Source organism: Vulpes vulpes, chromosome 2, assembly GCF_048418805.1.
Source record: "Vulpes vulpes isolate BD-2025 chromosome 2, VulVul3, whole genome shotgun sequence".
In the NCBI taxonomy this organism is placed as follows: Eukaryota; Metazoa; Chordata; class Mammalia; order Carnivora; family Canidae; genus Vulpes; species Vulpes vulpes.
The window spans coordinates 107717205-107742170 of record NC_132781.1 but is presented as its reverse complement, the minus strand read 5'-3'; the positions used below and the strand labels follow the sequence as shown (position 1 = coordinate 107742170).

Here is a 24966-nt window from a genome sequence, read left to right as displayed (position 1 = left end):
CATAAGGCAGTTCCACTTTTAAGACATAGGTATGATTACTCCTCTATTTGAGATTTACAATGGCTTCCTAGTGCCCACAAGATGATGGTCAAGGGCATCAGCATGGCATATTAGGGCTCTTACTACTTGGCCCCATTCTACCTTTACATCATCATCCACTACCAGTGTCAGCCAGATAGCTGTTCAGGCAGCACTGGACCACTTACCCAACCCTGCAACTTTGGACCTAATCCTCCCAATGCTGGGTACTTCCCAGGGCCCATCTTCAAATACACAAACACAGAATTCTCATCCATTTATATATATCCAATTATATTACATATTCTCAGATCCATTTTAGAGAACAATTTCTACAAGATTATTATATATTTTCTGTTTTCTCCTCTGGACTTCCACCAAATTTTAAGAGGACTATGGCTAAGAAATAATAAAGAATAGAAGAGTACCTAAATTTGGATGCCTTTGAACTGATAGTTCCATCACGTAAGGGAGTCAATCCACACATTCTTACCCCAACCCCTGCCCTGCCAGGGACCCTGAAAGCTGGTCTCATTATTTCCAACAAACACTATCTGTGGACAAAATTGCCTCATCTAACAATGGGATTCATTGCACAGACCTCTAGGTGCAGTTACAGTTTCTGTTGAACAGATGAATCAAACGGCCTATCAGCTGGATAATGTAAAGATAATTATCTCCATATACTTTCTGCTTTTAGAAGCATGTTATTCCTTAAAGATAATCAGCACCTAACTGAGTTTTCATGGACAATTGTGAACGTGCTGTGTTAAATTTAACAGCTCTTGTTAGCAAAAGTAATCATGAATAAAAAGAAATTTATTTTTATTTGGCATATGAACAAAATTTAAATGGTGATATTGGTAAAGATAAGAAAAATTCTATTATTAATGTACATAAGGCCTTTATCAGATCTTCCTCAATTTATCTCTGAAGTATATTTGGAGCTTAAAAATAAAGGAGAAAGTTCAGTTATCAGCATTAGAGCGACCCATTTAGGAGATGATTTACACAAGGAAATGACTGCTCCTCATATATTAATGTCCATCAGAAATGAACTCTTAGAAAATTCAAGAAAAACATAAAAGTGTTAATGAAAACTGCTTAAGATGGAATGTACTTTGTGTTGTGGAATAATTCACCTCTGTTTCCAAATAGGTGATTGACTTGGGTTTTGAAACCAGGGCCTTAGCTCCAATAAGCATATGATATAATCAAATCAGCTGATTGGCCTGGGGTAGAACATTACATCAATAATGATTTTTTTTAAAGTTAAGTTTTGAGTCTAGAAGGACTACTTAATTTTAGCATTTGTTCAAAGATAAAAAACCAAAACAATAAAACCCTTTCATGTTGAGGGTTGGATAAAAGTTCAAATGACTTTCTAGTCTAAAAAAGTCACCTCCCTTTATTAAAGACCCAATGTGGATACACGCTAGCAAGCTGCCTTTCTGCAATCTGAAAGGGGACAATCTTTTTTTAAATAGCAATTATTTTTTATTTAAAGTTTAAAAGGTAGGGCCAAACTCCAATCCCATATAGGCCCGTGGGTGTTCTCAGCAGGATTCTCATCCTATGCAAACTGATAATAATAGATCACTCACTCTTGTTTATTTTAAGAACTCTCCCAACCAGACGGGGTTCACATTAATGTACTTAGATAAAGATATTGTAAACAGAGTATGCAGTTGCAAAAATAGCACATTCTTAAGGACTTCAGTTTATGGTCATACAGCTATAAGATGACAAGTCGGATGGATCTCTTAGATGTCATCCAACATCCAGGACTGCAACAACTTTCTAGCTATGATATTGAAATAGAAAAACCTTTGCAGAGCATTAACCTATCATTATAAAGAGTAAATGGCATGCACTGCAACCTAATTAGCAGTGTGGCTTGCATCTATAAAATAGAATTAGCACTACTGCTCTTTTTTTATTATTAGTTTGTGTTTCTAGAAAGGTGTGACCTTATCTGTAAGGTTCTGTTCATTTATGCCCATTTACAAAGGATTTAATTATGTTCTTTTAGCTCTCTACGCTGAGGAAATTGAAAACGGCCACTTCAGAATTAAAACTGTTAAAGAAATTAGTGAGCAGATTATTTACTCCATCACCCTTCTTCGTGCAGGGATAAAGAATGGAAACACGTTCAAATAAATGAGGTTGAAGATTTTTGGAAGAGAACATTCTAGGTAAGGAAATTATTAATAGTCTTCCTTTCCTCTTTCCCATGGGTCTTTTGCAGTTTCTCTAGTTTTCTTGGGCAGAACCAGTTAAGGGGAATGTGTATTAATACTATAAGATTCCTGAAAATTCCATCACCTTAGTGTGAGCAGCCAGAGAACATGGACTTACATCTGAGGCAGGCGACTCTAGGACGATGCCGAATCCCAGCACACGGCTCTCCCCAGAAGAGGGGTGCTCGGCCGTCGGGGGGCCAGGCTGCTCGGAGGCCCCTGCTGTCTTCTTCTCAGTTTCGAATGCGCCAGACTTTTGCTTCACAGTTAGAGGTTCAATGGTCTTTGGGGGCACTTTTTTCTTTTTATTTCTCTTGCGTGAGACAGCAGTTCGCTGGGAGCATATAAGGGAAATCGGGGGTTGTTGTCTGTTTTGGGTTCCAACTGTGAAGAGTGAACAAAAATAGGGTACAGGCACCTGAGTCTAACTTAGGAGAAACCATCGCCCGTCTATCTACATGTTCTACTAACTGAGACCGAAGCACGGTTCAGTCAAAGAAGCAGACCAGAGTCAATCTCTTGTGGGACCTGCAGGTCATCAAATGACGTCTTTGAAGCACTTTAGAGGTCTACACACAGAAAAGCACTGTCCTCGATGCTGCTAAATAATTACACTCACTGCTGCTGCTGGGTTCTGTGGAAGGCATTCTGAGCTGTAGGAAAACATCTGAGTGTGATTTTATAAGTCGCAGGACATTTTCATATAAATGGGAACTCAGAATTTAAGTTCAGGTGTAGATGTCCAAGCTTTCTGGTAAGCCAAACTTAGGAATATTTTAATCATCCTTGGAGGGTAAGTTGATCAGCTGCTAGCAATCTACAGGCACTAACACTGACTGAGAGTGAGCAATGATGATCATTTACTAAAGAATGAGTCTGGCATGACTCGTACGTTATGTAGGCAAAGCCGGCTAGTCCTTTATCAGGGCCAGTTCCTCCTTCCTTACAAACCACGTTATCCACGCACAACCATCTCCACAGAACTACACTACTGGGTTCTGACCAGGCTGCCCTCCATACCTTGGTTTTAGGTAGTGGAAAAATAGGAATGATATAGTTCTTCGCAAGTCAGGAAGACCAGTAAAATCCAGAAACAGGTGGAATTCCAAAGATGAAAAGCACTGAACAAACACCAAGTACTAGTATTAAATATATATACTTAACGAAGCCAAAGATGGTAAGTATAGTTCTCAGATGTACTCTGGCAAGTCATGTTTGTTAACCATTTAGAAATATTCTGATGGAAAGTGTAATAGAAAAACACGGCATCATTATTTAAATCTTCATGTAGCAATATGGCTTACTAAAAATGATCATGGGATATGCCTGCTTTTTTACAGAAATAAGCCAAATGAAAACTAAAGATCTTTAAATGCACATAAATATGGATCATTTCCCATCAGTTTGCAAATAAAGGGTATTTATACTTTGAGCTTGGTATTTGCATCTTTAGACTGGCGAGAAATTTACAAGTAAGTATTAGAAACCGAACTACTTGGGGTGCCTGGCTGGCTATGTTGGAGGAGGAGCATGCAACTTTTGATCTTGGCATTGCACCCATGTTGGGTGCAGAGATTGCTTAAAAAAATAAAAAAGGAAACAAACCACTTGTACTGCATAGGAACACTGAAAAGGTTTTTAACCACTTGTGTAGTTAGTAGTTGAGTTCACTGGTGCTTGACCTTGGCTGCATGTTAGAATCACCCGGGAGCTTTAAAAAAAAAAAAAAAAAAGTCCACGCCTCAGCCTTACCCCAGACTAACTGAATTGGAATTTGCAGGGGTGGCGTCCGGGGAACTGAGACTTTTTTTTTCTTTTTAAAGCTCAAGTGATTCCAGTGTGCAAGCTCAAGTGGAGAACTTTCCTCTGTTCTCTGGATTTTTACCCAAGGCTAGGTCTCCATGCCCAAAGTCAAATGGACAAGGAAAGCAATTATCAATGGTCTAGGACTCATGCCTCTCCAAGCCTTGCTATTCTAAATTAAAGGGAGAATGCATTTGGTTTAAAGAACACAGGCACTTTCAGAGTTTTTCTCCTGAGTTTGCAAGTCTAGACACAGCCATAGTCTCTGGCACCCAGATCTTATCGCTTCATTGTATTCCTTGTCTTCTCCCTAAGTAGAGGCGAAACTTTCTAAATATAATTTAAATCTACAGGTGTTATAGACAATAAGCCTTAAGTAAATCTACCCACACAATACAGATTCTTAAGTTTAAGGAAATTAAAGAAGAGTAATTTCTTCAGTTTATCCTTTCTGCTATCCTACCAGCTCTGGAATCATTTACTGCCCTAATCTGCAAAAGGTTCAGAAAAGAAAACACGGTGACAAAGTGGCATTTACTTAATAGATTCCAAAAGGGCTTCAGTCAAGGATTTAAATGGTTGCAATTTGTAGTTTGCCATTTCGGTAGTAAGGAGCTTAAGTGAAAAAATAAATCATTACCATTTCATATGCATATTTTCTTACGTGCTAACAAATTCTTCTTCTGAGAAAAGAACCCGTAAGTCATGAAGTAACCTTTCTTTCTCTGCTCCTTATTTAAGAGACAGTAACTTTTTCTAGGTCAATAAGAACATGGATTGTTGTTGTAGAACAAGATGAGTTAAATGCTTACTGGCCTGACCAAAATGCTTATCCTTTCCTTGGGCTTAGACCAAATTCAGCACATACAATTGGATGTTGCTTTTCAGAGGTTCTTTGGCTCACCTCACTTTCATGTGCTCTTGGGTGACGGGGTGTCTAAGTAGTAAGCTTTTTATATCAAGCCACATCACTAAATATTACAATTTTACTAGAATTCACTAAATGGCACCAAGTATGATTTCTGAATGATGACCTTCCCAAATCTCTCTACAGTGCAAGGGTGGGGATGCTGACCGTCTATGACCGGGCTGTTTCTTACTCCAGGAGGAGGCTTCTCTCACCGGAGGAGGCTTTAATGAAATGCTTTCTTATTTTCTATACCTTGGTACCAAAAAGTTGCATTTCCCCTGCACTGGTGGAGATTAGGAACCACAGTCATTATCGTGGTGACCCAGACGTCTATGAACCACTCCTGGCCTTTAGAACAACACTAATGAAGTAGTTTCTGCCTGCCTCATGCTTTACAAGTTCATTTATGCTTACTAACTTCTGCTATTTTGAAAAGCAGCCTGTGAGTTAGATATTAATGCTCCAGCTACAGATGAGACATCTGAGAGCAGAGAAGTCACACAACCTCATGAGGAGAACAGGGACTCTGACCCCAACCTGCAGACTCACTGCTTGTCCACCCCACGACTTGACTGACATGAGCAAGAACGGAAGAGGTGTGGTGCAACTAAAGAGGACAAGACATGAGGCATCTTCAAGCTTCTAGATCCTGAATATGAGGGAGACAAGCCCCAAGCAGGGCCTCAGAGGCAACACCTCATGTACCTATGCTCTTGAATGTCTTCACCAGGCCTGTCCATGTTCCCAAGAGGGCCTCCCGGCACCTCTATGACACTTCATGGCTTCCCCACTGTCACGCTGCACCCCAGAATGGACAGGGATGGATAGGCATTAGAAATCAGGGGACTGCACCCCCCACCTGGTCTCGGTACCTGCTTGAATTTGCATTAATTTCCGCATGGTCCTGAGTTCTTGGAGGATGGCCTGCAACGTTGACTGGCAGTTGCAAGTACAACAGTTTGATCCAACTGACGAATTCACTGCGGGAAGGTCTCCTAAGCGTCAAAGAAAAGAATGGCACACTCCAAACGTCAACAACAAAATTACAAAGAGGAAAAAGAAAAAAAAAAAAAAGGTATCTTGACAGCCTTTTTCTTTTTCTTTTTTTTTTAGATTTTATTTATTAATGAGACACCCACAGAAAGAGAGAGAGGCAGAGACACAGGCAGAGGGAGAAGCAGGCTCCATGCAGGGAGCCCGATGTGGGACTCGATCCCGGGCCTCCAGGTTCGCCCTGGGCTGAAGGCGGCACTAAACTGCTGAGCCACCCGGGCCACCCTCTTGACAGCCTTTTGAAACATGTGCAGTTATTATGCAACAGGGCCTAAGGAAAAGGTGCCCAATAACTGTTACCACCTGAATGTCAGGAGCTGACTTGGGCTAAGCATCCAGGCTTCTGCACAGCCCGGTGCGCAGCAGCTCATGCGCCACCACGGCAGGCCTCCCCAGTGTCACACCAGTGCATCTCAGATGACGGTGCCATACAAATCCACTAGAGACTTGTGCTATGTTGCACAAAAACACGAGCTCTGAGAACAGCCTTATAGAAAAACCTGGTAGCTGCACATTATAAAGTTTCATGTTGAAAATCAAATGTATCTGGATGCCTGGGTGGTTCAGTGGTTGAGTGTCTGCCTTTGGCTCAGGTCGTGATCCCAGGGCCTGGGATCGAGTCCAGCTTTGGGAGCTGCTTCTCCCTCTGTCTCTCCCTGCCTCTCTCTTTGTGTCTCTCATGAATAAATAAATAAACTCTTTTAAAAAAATCAAATGTGTCTATTAAAAATTACTTTTTCTAGTATTAGGCATGTTTCTCCAAATTAAGAAGTGTCAACACATGAAAACATTTAGATCACTCTCTGGGGGCGGTATGTCTGTGGGGCAGGGAAGAGCTGGGGGAGCAGGGTGTATATGGGAGGAGATACTCGAACCTGTCACTTGGTGTTGGTGCCCTGGCTTTTCTTCAACTTTGTAAAGGAGATCCTCATACAGCTTTCTTCCATTCCCACAGTTTACCTTTCCCTCACTTTAATCTCTTTATCTCTGTTTAAATTCAGTATCTTTTCCTTAATAAAACTATCCTACTAAAGTAAACACAGATTGTCCCCTTGTCCTTGGAATACTGTGGAACATTTGGAAGATCGCTCTTTCTGCAGCCTTCCCTCCAGCATCTGTGTCCAGCCTGGCAACTGTGAACTGGATTGCGCTGCTGTCACTTGGCATTTCTCACAGATCCAAGGGGAAATGCAAGTTCTAAGGCATTCGCCCAATTCTGTCTTTTATTATAGATTAAATGTAATTTTAATTTCACAGTATGCATTATTTGTGGATACTGTAAAAAAAAATTCACCACGCAAAATCATGAATGCTTCGAGTGGTGTATTTATCTACACTCAAAGTTGTAGCAAACTGATATAATGAATTTCTACCAAAAATATGCAAATAATAAGTGCAAAAATCTGTTTTCAAACCAATATGGGGGAATTTATGTTTCTAACTTTTAACATTAATAACATTTTCCCAAGTAAATCCACCATCCTTGTTGTTACTGGAAAACAGAATGCTGTTTGCCCAAAACTTCTTGATGTGGGGTGAACTAACTTCATACACATCTAAGGGTGTCCTATTTCTCTTGCCATTTCTTCCATGGCAGGTGAATTAGGAGGGCCTATATAGAATATTCCTAGTTACTATTTTTTTTTTTCCTAGTTACTATTCTAAGTACTGTCTTTATCATTTTTAGAGGACAAAACCAACCCTTTCAGCTTGTTATAAATCATTTTCTAATGTTAAGGAGAACTTTTTTTATTTTTATGGGGAGTCTTTAAAGAGCCACCTCCCCCTAATCTGGAAGAGTGCCAGCACGTGAATGTGATCCTGGCTTATGCAATATTGAGAGAAATGGAAGACTCCTGTACATCTCTTGGGGTCCCTCCTGTCGCATCAGCAGCATCTCAGGATGGTTTTTCATGCCTCTGAATTGGTTCCTGCAAATTGTGTTAAAAAAAAAATCTAAACAGTTCTCTCCTTCTTGAAGGAATAATGAATGGGAAAAGAAAATCCTTAACTTTCAAGGAAACCGAAAATGCAGTCTTACTTTCTCTTGTCCTCTTTCTGAAAAATATAGATCTGCACATCCATATACAATTTATGGAGCAACATCCAATGTTACTGGATGGTAAGTTAACACATCCAGAAAAAAAATTATCAATTTTTTACCTTAAGCTTAGAAGAAAATAATTTCCATTTGATCTTTTATTTTTTTTTTCTGAACAACTAGGAATTTAAATTAAGGAAATTTTACTCTAAAGGAATAATTTTCAGCTCTAATGAAGCAAGTCCTACAACTAGGATCATCTGGTGCAGTTGCTGGAATGTGGGGTAAAAGCAAAGGTGTCACCAGGATGCTGGGATGTGTGTCCCTCCCTTTAACCACAACTTGTGTGATAACAAAGAAAAGCAAAAAAATAAGAGGATGTATTGATGATACACAGAGAACCAGAAGCTCCTTTCAGTGACAAAGGGGAATTCCTTCTGCCCTAAAGTTCAGTCTCTTGTGACAAAAATATCTGTATGTTGGCATATGATAGCTTTCACTTTTTAAAGGGTTAAAATCTCTACTAAGAAATCATTACTTCTAATACAGAGCCTCAGTTTTGTTTCCCAATTCTGGTTTTTTTTTTTTTTTTTAATACTCTGCATTTCTCAGCCGAGGCATGTGACTAGGGGAGAGTTTAATGTATTGAACTCAAAAACCATGCTGGACATTTAGAAATACAACACATTCGGACACTCTCCCACCTATGAGCATTTTGTCTGATAACCGTACGTACCGTTGGAGCTGCCAGCAGTGTGGGGCTGACTCTGGAAGGTTCTAGAGTGGGTGCCATACTGCCCTGAGAACTGCCCACTGGGCGGTGGTAACTCATTCCACGCACCACGTGAAGATGGGTGGAGGCTCTGTGGTGCCTCAGCAGAGGAGTTCATACGTGGGGGCCAGACTGAATCCAAATCCTGGGGTTCTTCTTTTAATTTTTCTCCCTCTTTGCCCACACGCTGGTAGATCCTGCCAGTGCTGTCATTCAGTAATCTTCTCATTCCTGTGATTTGTTTTTTAATTTCCATGCTTTCATCTCCTAATGGAAACAGGGCCAAAGAGATGTGCATGGGCAGAACAAAACATAACCTGCCACCAAAAAACACACTCCTTCTTTGTGTGGAAAAGATCCCTGAGTCCAGAATACAAGCTTTCAGAAAGTTAAGGAATCTTTACAAATTAAAGGAAGAAAACTGGCTATGGTCTGAAGAAACCAATCATTTCCTTGTGCATCTCATTTTAACTTTCTTTCTGGCTACATTCTTTTAGGATAAATGAACTTTCCTGAGTGGCTTTCATCAGGAACACACTTCAAATTCCCTCTTTGGAAGCATTTTCTCAGGGCATTGTAAGAAAATGAGCTGAGACAGAAGACCCAGGATGGGACTACATTAAATCCTGTGCTTGGATCTGCTGCGGAAATTCACTTGGGATGGACGTGGAGGCCAGCTGGCCAGCTCACCAACCTGGCGGTAGGTGTGAGTACCAAGGGGGATGTGTGGCATTAGTTGGACCTAGAGCTTTCTGAGGATGGGCGGTTGGTACAGCAGCACCATTAGCATGGGATGCACCCCAGTATGATGCCATGGGTGTCAGAAGTGACAGTGTAGGAGCAGAGAGACAGCCAAGGCAAGGGAGGAGAGGGCTTTGTCCTTCTCTGGCCTCAACTCACTGAGGGAGATGTCCCTGCAATGACACTTCCCTGGACCTGCACTGGGGGTACTTAATAAATATCTTAAAGGTAGTTCTAAAACTATATAGATATAAAATATTTTCCATAAATAATAACATTAGAGGATGCTATTTGGAGCTATTTTCAACATCCTATCTTTTTACACTACATCAAGCTGGTGTCTTCCTAAAGATTGGGAGAGGTGGATATTTCCCCTCCTCTAACCAATCACTCCATTAAATGCTTAAAATATAAACAATGATAAAAAAGAAAAGGCCTATGGAAAGTATCAGAAAAAAAAAAGCTCCTGCAAATAAATACAGCACATTTAATATGATGATGTTTTAATGCACTTAGCATTGTATAAGCTAAATTTCTCTATGGAATTGGTAACTGTAAAATGAATCTAGGTATTTTGTGTTACCAAACTAGGTACTTAGCTAATTAATATATGGGTACATTATTGTATATAAGGAAATTTTTATATACTATTTTGAAATAAGTATCTCCAATTTTTTAAAAAGGTAAAAACATATTAATTCTGCCTTTAATATCTAATATGGGTGAACACAGATGACACACATTTCCAAATTTACAATATTGTTGTGTGCTGGTGTCTGCTTGAGAGGAGATGTATTTTCATTTGTGATGGAACTAGTTTTGTACTAAACACTTGTGAAAATGACAGCACAGAGACAGTAAGTGATATTCCAGATTTTCTGCGAATGAATGACTAAGCACAATTTAAATAATGCAGAGCCAGCAAAATTTATGACCTCCTCAGGATGTCTCCGGAACAGGGTGTGTCTGGAAGAGTTCCAGGAGGAATTCCGAAGGAAAGCTACGGGCAGATGCTGAGTTCGCTTCTGCACCCAGACACACACTTCCCCGGCTAGTGAATAGCATGGCCTGGGCAAGAAGCTGCTTTCCTGTGGGGTTTTTAATCGTCCATTTTCTAGATCAGGGAAGTACATCCAGGGCTGAAGCACACTGGTCTGGGCTGGCACTGCTGGCACCGCTGGCACTGCTGGTGGCCGCCACTCCCCGCCCTCCCGGCGCCCTGGCAGGAGCCGCACCAGCCCAGCCGCTTTCTGCCTGCCTCTCGAGCCAGTGCCAGCTTGCTCCTCCACGCGGACCCTGATGCATTGAGCAGAAGGGATGCTCTCTTTTCCGAGGTTCCTCCTCTGCTCTGGAGGTTCCACTGTGATACAGTACTGTCTACGAGGGTGGGGGGGTGTGGGGGGCAGAAAGCAAATCCCTCGATTCTGCTAAAAGCAAGTCTGCTTTGTCACGCACGACCTTTGTTCCTTAGTTCGGAGAACTACCAGAAAGATCGTACCACTTGAATTCCCCGTACTTTGTCTGCGTGGAGGACCAGAAGTCTGTGCTGCAGGTCTGAGTCCACAGGAGGAGGGGAAAGTATAAGGGGGCTTCTGGTTCCGGGCTGTCCCAACAACGCTGACAGACATTGCTTCCAAAGGCAAAACAAAACTCAATCAATGACATGATCAGGAGCCGCTGGGGGAAGGTACTGGCGGCAAAGGAGGATGCCAGGTGCCAAGGCACCCTGACGGGCATCACTCGGGAGACAGTGCACCGTCTACCTGCCTGCGAGAGATTTCCAAGGACAGGATAGAGAGAAGCTGCAGAAGTCAGTGAGAGGAAAGTCAAGGGGAAGGCTGAGGAGGGGCTGATCTCAGAAAGCTGCTCAGAGGAGACAGGCTGGGCGTCCCCTGAGGACCAGCAGATGCAGGTCCGCAAATGGTTTTGGGGCAACTGAATTGTCCTTCCTTTGGCCAAAGAAGCAGGGAGGGGCCCTGAAAATACCACCCAGGGAAGAGGTCCCAGAGCTCTGCTACACCTGCAGGTGACGATGGTCTTCAGCAGGGAGAGGGGAAATGTGGCTTTGTGTGTTGGGGGCAGATGGAGGAGAGGGTCAGAAACGAGACCTGGAGACCAAAAGCCAGGAGGACAAAAGCAGCTGAGTGAACTGACATATACTGGGATGGACTGGGTGCTGAATCCAGGCAAGCAGGGTGAGCCAGTGAAGGTCCGGCCAGCAGATGCTGGTGTGGTCCAGCAACAGGCCTGTGGCGGACTCCCTTCCCAAGTGTGCTAACCTACTTCTCCCAGACTTCAGCTCCCCGAAGCATAAAATGAAGATCTGAACCAAGGGCACACAGAGCAGCTGAAGAGGGATGTGGGTTTTTCATAGTTACAAGATGTTAACAGAGTACTTGATGCCTCTGAAAGTCACAGGTATCTTTCTCAGAAAAAAAGTGGCTTATTCTGTCCACACAGTAGAACCCATTGTTTTTTGTTCTTTTTTTTTTTAAGGGGGCACAAGTTCTTTGACTTAAAAAGAAATGGTGAAAAGTATGTTAAGAGATTGAAATTGGAAGTATTAGTTGACTTCTATTTGTCTTTCCACTTGGGATCAGTCAACGTCTTCGTCATGTTTAATGCCAGCAGAAGGGAGCTCTCAGGGACCATGGGCTAGCTCCAGAAGTATGATTCTATAAGGAAACGTGTGCACGTTCCTGATTTCTTTCCAAAACTATCTATGTCTTTACTTACACTGGACTCCAAGAGGCTGACTCTTTTTTAGGAAAGACAAACAAAAAGAAATCTTACTAAGAGGTGAAACAACCTTAATGGAAATCCTCTTGAGGGTTTGGACAAGGTCTAAAAAATTGCGATTTAAACCATATCTTTGGCTAAATTTCCAGACTCTATCAGATCACTTTTCTTTACATAAGCAATACACATAAATATATAATAATTATACATATGATGATTATGCATAGTAATACAAATAAAGTCTTGCATCACAGAAGTAAGTGATCTTACTGATCTCTCTTAACTTGGCTAGGAGAGAAGAAAATGCTACACATGGTCTGGGATGATGAAAGAAAAATATGGTAATGTACAAACATACAGGGAGAGATTGTGCATAAACATCTTAGGTCTATCTCTGTCTTACTATGAAGATTCATGAAGAACAGTCATCATATCTTTGCCCTACAAATGTACTAATGTAGATATATGGTAGGTATTCCATAAAACCTTCTTAAGTGAATGAAAGAAATGGCTTATCAAAATCAGAATGAATCTAATAGAATTAAATGCAATATAAAGTTGTAAGCAAACAATACATTAACAGAGTGGAGTGAAAAAGTAGCAGAAAGAAATAGTTCAACAAACATTTATCAAGCACTTTCTGAGCCTCAGATATATAAAGATCATCTGGTACAAATAAAAAGCTCCTCTCCAAATCTCTCAACATTTTTTACCCACATCACTTTATATTGATTAGTTATCCTGAAAAATGGTCCTGATTCTTCCTGGCCTGTTGACCCCTAACTCTATGAACTGTGTGCTCCAGGAATTCAGTGAGCAAACTGCTCTATTTGCAGACCTATCCTGATGATCCTGCTTTGCCTAAAGCCCCAGCACAAAAGCTGATCACCTCCAATTGGGGCTGGGGATGGTGGCTCCCTAAGACACCATGCTTCTGGCCCCAGGAGAAAGCTCCCTGTTCTCTGAGTTGATGCCTCAGAGCTCTACCCTCTTCCCCCTTCTTCCTGAACAGCAGTTCTGTGTGCCAGGATTTCAAGCTCTCTAAGGGGAAGGACAGGTGATGAAGTTGAAACATATAGTGAGGTCATCCCATTAAGAGCTATACATGCCAGGCGAAGGAAGAATAATTTTACACTGGAGATACTGGGTTATTACTCTGGGTAATTTTAGATTCATTATCTCTTTCAATAGAAAGATAGTAAATAATCAGGTCTATCCTTTAGAGAAATAATTTTGGCAAAACTATGGTGAATGTGGCATGGGGAGAGAAAACCAGTTACAGTGTCATTGCTGAAGGCTGGCCGAAGGGCCATGACAGTCTGTGCCAGGACTGGGAGGAGGGAGGTGCGGGGGGTGTGGCTAGAGAGAGACACTTGAGAAGCTTCATCAAACAGACCTGGTGATGGGCTGGACATGGGGATGGTGCGGGTGGTGAAGGAGGAGAACCAGTGAAAGATAATGCCAAGGTTTCTAATACCAGTCAGGGAATTTGGAGAAAAAGGTTGCTGTGGAGTGAGGTTATAATGAGCCTAGTTCTGACAAAGAAAATTCAGATAATAAGCAGGCAACTGGGAATGTAGCCATGTGCATGGCTGGTACATGAGGCTGACTACAGAGCCATTTCTGTTAGGAGTAGCTACCACCACTACCAATAGTAGCTGGCCCTCTGGACCAAGTAAGCCCCTGGGGTTCGCTAACAGTTCAGGCGATGGAGGGCACTGTGTACGGAGATGCCAGACTTCCTATCAATCTAGAGTGCAGAGAGGGCAAAAGCCCCCATTTCAATATGAAAAGCGCCATGAGCTCATCTGTCTCCAAGCTGGGAAAGTGGGTCACCCATTCCTCCTGGGCTCCCTACCCCTGGGGTGAGCAGCAGTCACCCCAGTCAGAAATGAGTCATTTCCAACGCCTGGCTCCCCGTGCCACCGACATCAAGTCCACTGCAGGACTGCCACACTTGGCAGCATGTCTCAATGGGAGGACAGACAATCTTATTAAAGGACCAAGGGACGCTTCTGCCATATTCAGTACGGGCTGTCATTATACTATCATGTCCAGTTTTGTACATTTTTAAAGAGGCTGTTGAGGGTCTATAGGAGGTCATGAAAAGTCAACAGGATAGATTAAAGGGACGAGGACAGGCCACAGGAGTTGGGTGTTTCACTGAGAAAGAAATGGTTATTGAGTGACTTGTCTTCAACTATACTGTGGGTTGTTACGGGTACGATATTCTTAATCAGCCAAGGAGAAATGGACTGAACTGTAGCTTCCAGGCAGGAGACTGGGCAACATCTGGTCTTCAAAAGCTGACCCTTGCAACTCATAAACACCAACAACACAGCAGAGACACATCTGAGAACATGTGCAGAAGGAGGGACGGGAATGCTTTTCTGTTTGGCATGATGAAAAAGTTCTGGAACTGGATAGTGGTGGTGGTTGCCCAACATTGTATATACTTAAGAAAGAGAAAGCTTTAAAACCCTTTGCATTTTTTAGGTAATAACATGTTAAATGAGAAAACAATTGAGTGCATCAGTATAATATACTAAGATGACCCAGATTTATATTGAACAGTCCAACTATCTCCCCTCAAATACTAGTAAGCAGCAGCATGGAGCCATGCTGTAGAAAAGACCCACAGTCAGTCAAATGACAGCAGTGAGAAAGAGAACAGGGAGAGAGGACAGGGTCCTTCATGCCAATGCTACAACCTTTCTTCCAAACACATTGCAACGGATGGGTCTCAGAGCACAGGAATGTGAAGCAGACTCTGTGCTGGGAAAGGCCTGATGTTGACACCCTCATTCCAAGCCCATACTGACATGCAGATGCTACAAAGGTCCCACCTAGCCACCCTCAGGGCTGAGAACCATATTTACAAGAGACATGCAAGACTGGGATTCTAGACCATTCTGCAAAAATGGTCTGCAAAGCATTAGAGAGCCATGGTTTCCAACTGACCCTTTTTCTTCAATGCAGCCTTAGGCGGAACCCTAATAAATAAAGCAGAGTAAAGCCTGTTGGAGACAGCATGCCAGAACCTGCATTCCTGAAACAGTCCCTGGGGTGCATTCAGAAACTCTGAGGGCACCACACAGCATCATCTAAATGCCACTGAGATGGGAGGAGGTAAAGAGTATCTACAGAATCACTTAATTGGTTGAATCGAATACCATGATTAGGAGCATCTAAACTGCTTGTGTGCTGGCACATGTGTGAGGAATCCTGTTATACTGAAAGTTATAGATGAAAAATAATTAAGCAGCTCAGGATATACATGGCATTTTCATTGAAAGGGCAACTACATTCCTTTCAAATCTACTTAGTGAATATCAGGTTCATTCATCCGTTCAATAAATATTTATTGTACTACTACTACTAAATATGAGATACTGTGTGACTAAAAAAAAAAAAAAAGGAAAGGAAAAGAGATATAAGCTCTAGTGGCTCCCATTCAGGAGAGTACGGTCCAGCAGGGGAGATGTGTGAATGTATAATTTTAAAAATATGATGCTCTTCTACTGAATGGCAGGCTTGCCCAGTATAAGCCACCTGAAGCCAGAGCGGGGAGGCTGGAGCTCTTTTTTTATCTAAGGCTGAGCATGTGAAGCCAGGATGGGTACCCGGAGAGAATGCCATGGATCCTAGCTGGAAAATAGGTCTTCAGAGCAAAAAGAGCTTGAGATGGCTATCAAGGGCCAAAGAGCAAAGACATATCAGGAAATGAAGCAAGGACTAGTGATTCAAAGTGGGCCATCACCATTAGTACTCAGCTGTAAAAAAGGAAGAGATCTTGCCATTTGCAACAACATGGATGCACCCAGAGAGCATCATGTTACATGAACTAAATCAGACGGAGAACGATGGATACCATAGGCTTTCACTTATATGTGGAATCTAAAAAACCAAACGCACAAACAAAACTGAAACAGACTCTTTAACAAAGAAGGCTGGTGGTTGCCAGAGAGGAGAGAAGTAGGAGGATGAGCAAAATAAAGGAGATTAAGAGGACAAATGTCCAGTTGTAAAATAAGCCAAGGGGGTAAAAAGCATAACACAGGGAATCCAGGGAATCTAGTCAATAATATTGTAATAATGTTGTATGGAGACTACACTTACCATGGCGAGCATCGTGTAATGTATAGAATTGTCTGTCTGCTATGCTGTACACCTGAAACTACCGTAATGTTGTATGTTGACTATTTTAAAAAAAAATAAAACCAACTGGACAGCTATAAAAAATGGGACTGTCATGCTGTTTCTCAAATGTGTCCCTCAAAAAAATACCTACAAAGAAGACTAAACACCACCAAAAGAAGTTTGGGTCAGGGTGCCTGGGTGGCTAAGCATCTGTCTGCCTTCTCAGGTCATGAGCTCAGGGTCCTGGATCCAGCCCCATGTTGGGCTCCCTGCTCAGAGGGGAATCTGTTGCTCTCTTTCCCTCTGCTGCTCCCCTTGCTCATGCTCGCTCATGCTCTCAAATAAAATCTTTAAAAAGTTTGGGGGGCAAAGTCCTACAAGGAGAAAAAGGAACTATTTTTTTTCATGTCTTCATATTTTACCTTAAAAAATAAATGTCAATATTATACTTTGCTCTCCACCAATTGAGATGTGTAGATTCCTGTAATTCGTGGAACAACACTGGGCGCCAAGTCTGCAGTTTAAATTGGACTGGCCAGTGAGAGGAGGAGCTGAGCTCTTACAGAAGGCAAACAGCTTAGCTTTTTAAGTTAGGCTTTTGAATGCCCCCAGCTACTTTCTAGGAGTACATCTCTAGCGTCCACAACCGAACAGACAAAACAAACCAAGATATTGTATAATAAATGCTTTGGACATGGCATAAATTACAAGTGTTCAGGAACTGATAAGGAAGAGATCATTTTAAACTGGGAGGATTATGGCCAGTGTCATGAAGATGGTGAGATGTGAGTTGGTCAACATAGATGGCTAGCATTTCCACAGGCCCTTCTGGGAAGAGAAAGAAGGGAACGGTATTGAATAAAGACTGAACGCAGAGAAAAACAAAATGGGTAATGGTGAATAAGCTAACTTAGCTGGAGTTGAGGTACTGAGTGGGCAAAGTGAACAAAAGGACCTTGGTGCTTTTACTTTATCCTGCGAATGACCGGAAGTCAACAAAGTTTTTTCCATGAGACAGCAAAAGATAAAAAGCAGCTGGAACTCCCCAACCAGTTCAAAGAGTAGGTCTGCTTATCTATCCCTCAAATGTTCTTCTATAGTAGAAAACAAAGTTTTATTTTATACTAAATATAACGTGGCTTCCCAACTGAATGCTCCTTGGATGTGTAAATACAGCCATCATTAAGTGAGTAGGTCAGAAGCCACCACTCAAAGCAATGTTCAAGAATAACTGAGCCAGAGTTAAAATCCCAAATACAAGGGAGAGGTCTTCAATGAGGAAGATAAATACGAACGATAAAAAACTGGGTAAAAGGCACAACAAGTAATTCACAAGGGAAATAGTTTAAATCCCTTAATCTTCAAAATCATTAATGTAATGAAAAATAATGTTAAACTCTATTAATTTGACAGAGATTGTAGACTCATGAAACCCATTTTTAGTGAGGGTGTAGGGCTACAGTCACTCTCATATGCTGTTGGGAGGGAACCTTTCTGGAAGGAAATTCAGCAATTCCACTTCCAGGTATTTATCCTATAGAAACATCTCAACAAGTACCCATAACACATATACAAGGATATTCACACCATGGCATCATTGTACTGTGAAACACTGGGAACGATCCAAACATTTATCAATGGAGCATTAGATAATGTAAATCATGGCATGTCGGTGTAATGAAATTACCAGTATATGTTTATATACCTGTAAAGAATGAAATAGTATTTTTATAGTCATTTGGAGGTATGCACAAGACAAATTGTAAACTCATGACAGTTGACATCACAGTGACTTCATTTGCTATTTTATTCATTTATTTATTATTAAAGATTTTATTTATTTATTTGAGAGGGCACAAGCAAGGGTGAGGGAAGAGGCAGAGGGAGAAAAGAGCTGAGCAGGGAGCCTAATGATGCAGGGCGTGATCCCAGGACCCTGGGATCATGACCTGAGCCAAAGGCAGATGTCCAACCAACTGAGCCATCCAGGTGCCCCGCTCATTCACTACTTTATAACCAGGGCCAACTGCCTGCCTCAAACTAGCTACTCAATTCTTGTGGAATCAACAGAGACTTGGTTAAGCAAAAAAGTTAGAAAACATTTTACAGTCTGATCCCATTTTCCTTTCGTAGTAACACACACAAAAACAACTCTATGGTTAATGGTGGTTGTTACTAGAGAGTGTGACGGGGACAAGATGTTTTCCTTTTTACTTTATACATTTTTTTTCACCTTATCACTTTTAACTTTAAAAATGGTTTTGAAAAAAAAAAAGGTTTTGAAATGAATATGTATTATTTTTTCCTAAGGAAAAAAAAATGACCTAGAAGAGTTATGTATGATCTTCTCCCTGTGGTATCCTGATGCTGAGTAGAGTGGCAGCTTTGGACATGAAAACATTTCATATAACATCACCCAGGAAATATAAACTTGGACAGGAACAAGTAACAGGTAGCTGGGGAGAGCACTGCAAAGCAAGTCAAGGAAGGAGGGTGCTGGGGTGGGGTCTACCCTGTATTTCTAGGTGTAAAGGCCTGAGATTACTTTCCTTTTTAATTTTTCTTAAGTGTGTGTGTGTATGTAAGCAATCTCTACCTAGCCCCACCTAGCGTGGGGCTTCAACTCAAGACCCTGAGATCGAGAGTCACATGCTCCTCCAACTGAGCTAGCCAGGCGCCCCAACCCATTTTTTTTTAAAGTAATTTAGCAGTATGTAGGGGGGAAAGTGTTATAGTCACCATTTATACCAGGCACTCTAGCAAACTCTCTGCCAACTTTTAATCCTGATGACAAGCTAAGAGAATGTTCATGAATACATTTTACCCAGGAGATAAGAGACTTTGAGATTGGAGATTTAAACCAGGTGGGTCAGGCTCTAAGGTCCATGAGCTACTCTACTGAGGTGCCCAAGGAATTGGGTGACTGGCAGAAAGGAGGCCATTCACAAAATAATCCAGCTATGTGGTATCCAGGAAGCAGTCAAGACACACACTGGGTGGTGTCTGAACCAGTTAGCACCTTAACCACCCAGTTATGTTAACATATATGGTGGAAACAAATCATTGTACCAAACCATCTATGGATTCCAACTTAGTTGTACTGTTTCTAACTTAAGAGTAATAAGGCTCAGATATTTCTTTTTAAATTGGCAGCACGGTTCACATGAATCCTGTTAGTTCTACAAAAGCCAAATATTAACACTTAGAAGACGTGCAACAAGAATTTATTTATGTTCATGATTCTGTGAAACATAGAAAAAGTCTTCGAATGCTGGCAATACACATAGGTTAAATATAACAAACTGTAGACTAAAAGCTGCTTCCATCTTCCTATAGTAGCATAACCAAAATCTTGCCTTCATTCAATAAGAGATAAAATGTTCGTAATTTACTGTCTGGAAAGAGACAATCCTTTTTCGTTATAATTTGAAATGCTGATCCTCTGCTATGCTGTACAGAAAACTTCCAAAAGAATGCTAATACAGAGGTGCAAATCTCCCTAACTGAGCTGTTAATTTCCACATCTACATCATGTACCAGTTAAGTATGAATGTGATTAAGCAGTGGCTATAAGTGGCTATACTGCATTTCTTGAGCCATTTAAAATTTTAAAATATTCTAAGTGGTGTTGTACAGTTTCATCTTTAAGGTAAATAGTGCTACTGATGATGAGAAATGGATCGTATTCACAGCACCTTTTTCTTCCAAGGATTTCAGGGAATTCTGCTGTCTGAGTCCAAAAGTACCTGGAGAGCCATAATCTTCCCTGAGTGAGACTAATGACAAATCTCCAGGGGGACGGCAATCACAGCTTAGGTCAGTGGGTTCCCAGCTTTTGAGACCATACTTCACAGGAAGAAATACATTTTTCATGAAGATTTCACACACTTTCTCTCTCTCACACACACAATGCTCGTAACTAAAAAAAGATTCCGGAGTTTATCCTTCCTGCTTGCAATGCACTCTGACATTTTCTATTCTACTCTATCTTTGTTGTTATTAGTACTGTTATTGTTGTTAGCTCATGTGGGTGACCATCTGCTAAGCTGATTTCATGACCCACTTACAGGTCATAACAACTGGTGTGAAAAGCATTACCTTAAATGTTGAAGTTTTTCAGGATGCTGCCTGGGCAGCCTTCTCACTCCCCACACACTTTCTGGACCCCACCAATCCTCTCTCTGGCTCCAGGGACCATCTGTATATGAGGACTCCTGCCCCGATCCCACTTCCAGGCTCCAGTCCCACATATTCCAACTGCTCACTGGACAGCCCCATTTGCATATTTCAAAAGCAACCTTAAATCCATGTCCAAAACCGTATTTAATGATGACTCTTCCTGAGCTTTACTAAATAGCACCAACCCAGCCATCCAAGCCAGAAACCTGGGACCTCTCTCTTGCCCCACCCTCCTACAGCCAATTAATCATAGAGTCTTACTTGTTGTAGCTTCCAAATTACTTTTGAATCCTTCCATTTCTTTCCACCCTAGGTTCCCATTATCTCTTGACAGGGCCATTGCCAAAGCCTCCAGTGTAGCGCCCCTCCCTCCAATCCTTCTTCTACCCCGAAGCCAGTGTGATCTCCCAAACATGCAAACCTCATTACATGACACACCTCAGTGGAATGCCAACTACCTCATGATGGAGCTGGCTCTGTATCTGGCCTTCCTGGCCTATTTCTCCAATCTTAGCTCTTGCCACGTTCCCTCCCCTTCCCCCAGCCCCCAGATTCTAAACTGGTGGCTCTCAGGTCTGGCTGCACTTGAGGATCACCTGGACTACTTTTTAAAAATACCATGCTCAGGCCTCACTTCACAACAATCACATACCAATTCAATTAGTGGCCGTCCTGGATAGCTGGAGGGCCCTCTGCCTTCGCTAGAAGGAAGTGCTGTCATTCCCTGGCCTTCACACAGCCCCACTACTCCTTCATGTCTCAGCTGAAATGTCACCTCTTCAATGGTCATATCCCCTAATCCCCCAGGCCTGCTGAGGCACCCCCATTCTACGATCCCAAAGAATCCTTCATCTCCCTATTGCAACCTAGTGAACTTTGAAATCTCTTAGCCTGGCACTGGTGGCTACTCCACAAATACCTACGAAATGAATACAAGAATAAGTGAATTCTAGTGTCAGGTATGCTGAGAAGCCGCAGTTGAGTAAAGCTGAGAAAGAGAATGCTACTGACCAGTCAAGACATAAACCAACATCTGTGCTGTCCTAAAAAAGAGATTCTCATCTCCACAGAGTACGTAGGGTTGGCAAGCAGAGGCCATTTGGTGCTTCGATTTAATTCAATCAAGCTTTCTTATGAAAGCTTTTCCAAAAGAACATACTTCATCCTCATTGTGTTCCTAGTTCATCAGAGGTGATAAATAGCGACTCATTTGTCCCATTTGACAAAGGGTAAGACGAAGTTACTTGCCCAGAATGACCAAAGCGGACCAGAGGAAGGCAAGTCAGATCTGGGATGCACATGGCGTGTGTTGCTCAAGGCAGCTGGTGCTGGCTTCCAGAGCAGAGCTAAACAGCAGAACAACGAACGTACGGACAAAGCTCAGGCTAACATTCCTGCAGCAGCTCCTTTTCAACTGTATTTCACACAATGCTTATTAAGGTGCCCATTAAAGTCTTGCTAGTAATTGAAAAAATTATATATGTGCAATGAGCATGAGTTAATGTTAGCAAAAGAACCTTAACTTTTGCATCTCCTGACTTTTCACTTTTAGCTTGTTACCTTAACCTTGCATTTTTGTGGGGTTCTTTACATTTTATACGGAGGTGTAAAGTCACATTTGAGATATAATTCCATTAGCCACACAAGCAACTTCATAAGGCTATTATGTTGCATCAACTTTTTCTGTAAAAATAAATTGTTAAGGATATTATTCCTGGAACAGAATAAATTCTTGGAATTACTGAGTAACTTATGTACCGTACCACTGTTCCAAGAACACATTACTTATTTTATCATGACAAAGTAAAGTTATTAATCTTCTGGCTTCCATTTCTACAATGAGAAATGCCTGTGAGATGCACAGACACCTGCACTACATTTCAGTTCAACTTTATATCATCCATAAACATCTCTGTTTTGGACACCTCATCCAAACAAAGGCTCACAGAATACTCTATGTAGCATTCGATTTTATGAAACTATAAAAGTTCCTTGCTGTTAATTATAGAGACAAATGTCTCATCACACATTTGGTTACCAGATAGCATAATTAGTTTTCTCCATTAACCTTTCAGATATAAAATTTGATTTCTAAGTAAAAAAACATTGTAAAACCCTTGCAATTCAAATGATACAGTATATTTGTACATGTTTGGGGGAAAATGCAATAGTAAGAAAACAATTTTATGGATTCTTATTTGCAAAGATACTGATTGTCTGGAATACTGAAAGGAAATCTGTCTAAACTTCTTAATGATTTTAAAATATATGATCGAATATGCATATAATAAGCTGTCCTTTGTACAGAAAGGAGGCTCAGTAACCTGACCATGAATGGAATGTGCCCTTTGATCTCGCTCTGGGTACGGTGATGTGGCTGAGTAGGTCCACCCCGGCCCCTCATTTCTGCCCCCTTTACATGGGCAGCTGGGAGCCAGCCAGCAAGGAAGGGTGTGTAGTCTATAGCAATGCAATAGTGTTTCTCTGCTCAAAGCTAACTGACCGCACAACCTTGGCCTGCAGAGGACCACATGCCAGCTGACATGTGTAGGGGACATTTCTGATCATCACAATGATTCGGGGAAGGGGGTGCCCCTGACGTTTATCTACACTTATGCTGCCAGCATTCAGTCCTCTTATAACACACGGGACAGTCCTGCACAAGAAAATCGTTCCATAGCAACAGACTGACCCACTCAGATCAGCTGAGAACGGCAGCAAATTGCATTTTTAACATGTTTTAAATATGGTACTCATTTATTTGTTCAAAAATAGTTATTGAGAAGCTACTCTATGTCAAGTATTGTGTCCTAGGAACACAGTCAACAGAGTCTTGCCCTGCAGGATTTCAAACTGAGATTGGAGCAATGAAGGCTTAGATAGACAAGGTGGCAGAGGCTGCTCTAGGTAGAGCCCAGCAGAGCAGACGCCAGGCCCACTGGACTGCAGCACCCTGAGGGCCCTGCACAGCACAGTGTATGGGCAGGGTGCTGGGGGCCAGGGCCAGTACCCACACACCGGTATGGCAGTGCATCCTCTTCTGGGTTAAACTCTAAGAGAGGGCACTGCCATTAACCTAATCAAAAAGAAAAAAGAAACATGAGATGAAAAATAAAGCTTCTGGGGTCAGTGTTGACCAATTTTACTCCTGGTACGTGACGTCCAGTTAGCTACTAAGAAGGAAGTGTAAATTTTCACCCCTTGAAGCTAGGGTGGAACTTAGAAGTAAGAGTTGACTAATAATGTTTCAAAGTGGCTGATTCCCCCACTTTATTTTGAATTTAAAAGTGGATGTCTCACTGATTCTCTGAGCCTGTACTGATGCTTATTACATGACCTGCATGCTGGGCAATGGGGATGCAGAGACGATCCTCAGGGAGTTTACACTCCAGTGGGGAAGAGAGAGAGAGAGAGAAAAAAAGAGTAAATTGGCAACACCTTTGCTGTGATAGCACCATGCCACTGTGGAAGGAGAGGTGAGGGCAATCAGAGAAGACTGCCTGGAGGAAGTTACATCAATTTGGCATCTCTAGGGAAAAAAGAGAGCCAAGGAAAGAAGAGCGAGGATGGTCCAAGTGTGAAATTCTGAGCAGAAGAGGTGGCTGGTGCAGCCACCAGGGTGAGAAAGTGCCTAGCCTCAAAGGTGAGGACGGATTCCTCTGGCAGGAACGAAAGCCCTCTGGTATGGCTGACGCCTGGGAGGTGGACGGCCAGTGTCAGCAATAAGCTCCAATGAGACAGGTGGCAGTTCATGTAGTGTCTTATTGGTCAGGCTTAGGAGTCTCAATGCTAACCTGAAAGTCGAGGCAGGGAGCAGCCCAAGTGGCGCAGCCCTGGATAAACCCCTGCAGGTTTGGGCATCTCCTCCTTGCTGTGTGGGCCACCCCCTGCTACTGCGCACACACACATTTGGGTGCATGTGATTCCAGGTAAGGTAATGTTTTCTCCAGTTATCTGTGACTTATAAGAATAACAGAGTTGCTTTGTAAATGTCCTAGATCTATTTTTAACTTGGAGATGCAAAACACACTGTTCCAAAATCTTTATCTTATAGATGGCCATGTTATTTTTTTCTTCCCAAAGTGAAAATCCATATTCCCATGGGAACCAGAGAGGCTAAATTGTTAATACATCTCTTTAAAGTCTGTCCTTCTTGGAGGCGTGTTTTTTTCTCTTTTCCTTTTAAATGATTTGGTCATGATCAGGGTAGGGACAGCAAACAATCACAACACAACGCACATTTTACTCCCAGGGCGGTTCCTGAACTACACCAAGTCTGGATGAGAAACAGAAAGAGGGAACTTTTTCTCAGGACACAGGAGGGCTGCGG

The 24966-nt window shown here is 42.0% G+C and overlaps 1 protein-coding gene across 16 annotated transcripts in view; it reads right to left on the bottom strand.

The window, feature by feature from the left end:
* The window catches only part of BEND7 (BEN domain containing 7), an 80209-nt gene that overhangs the window by 45128 nt on the left and 10115 nt on the right, over positions 1 to 24966 (bottom strand). For all 16 annotated transcript variants that reach the window (XM_072749486.1, XM_072749484.1, XM_072749482.1 and 13 more), the window contains 3 exons: positions 8802 to 9104; positions 5844 to 5966; positions 2377 to 2642 (listed from right to left, as the gene is read on the bottom strand). In XM_072749486.1, coding sequence (XP_072605587.1) covers positions 2377 to 2642; positions 5844 to 5966; positions 8802 to 9104 — 692 coding nt within the window. The remainder of the gene's footprint in view (positions 1 to 2376; positions 2643 to 5843; positions 5967 to 8801; positions 9105 to 24966) is intronic.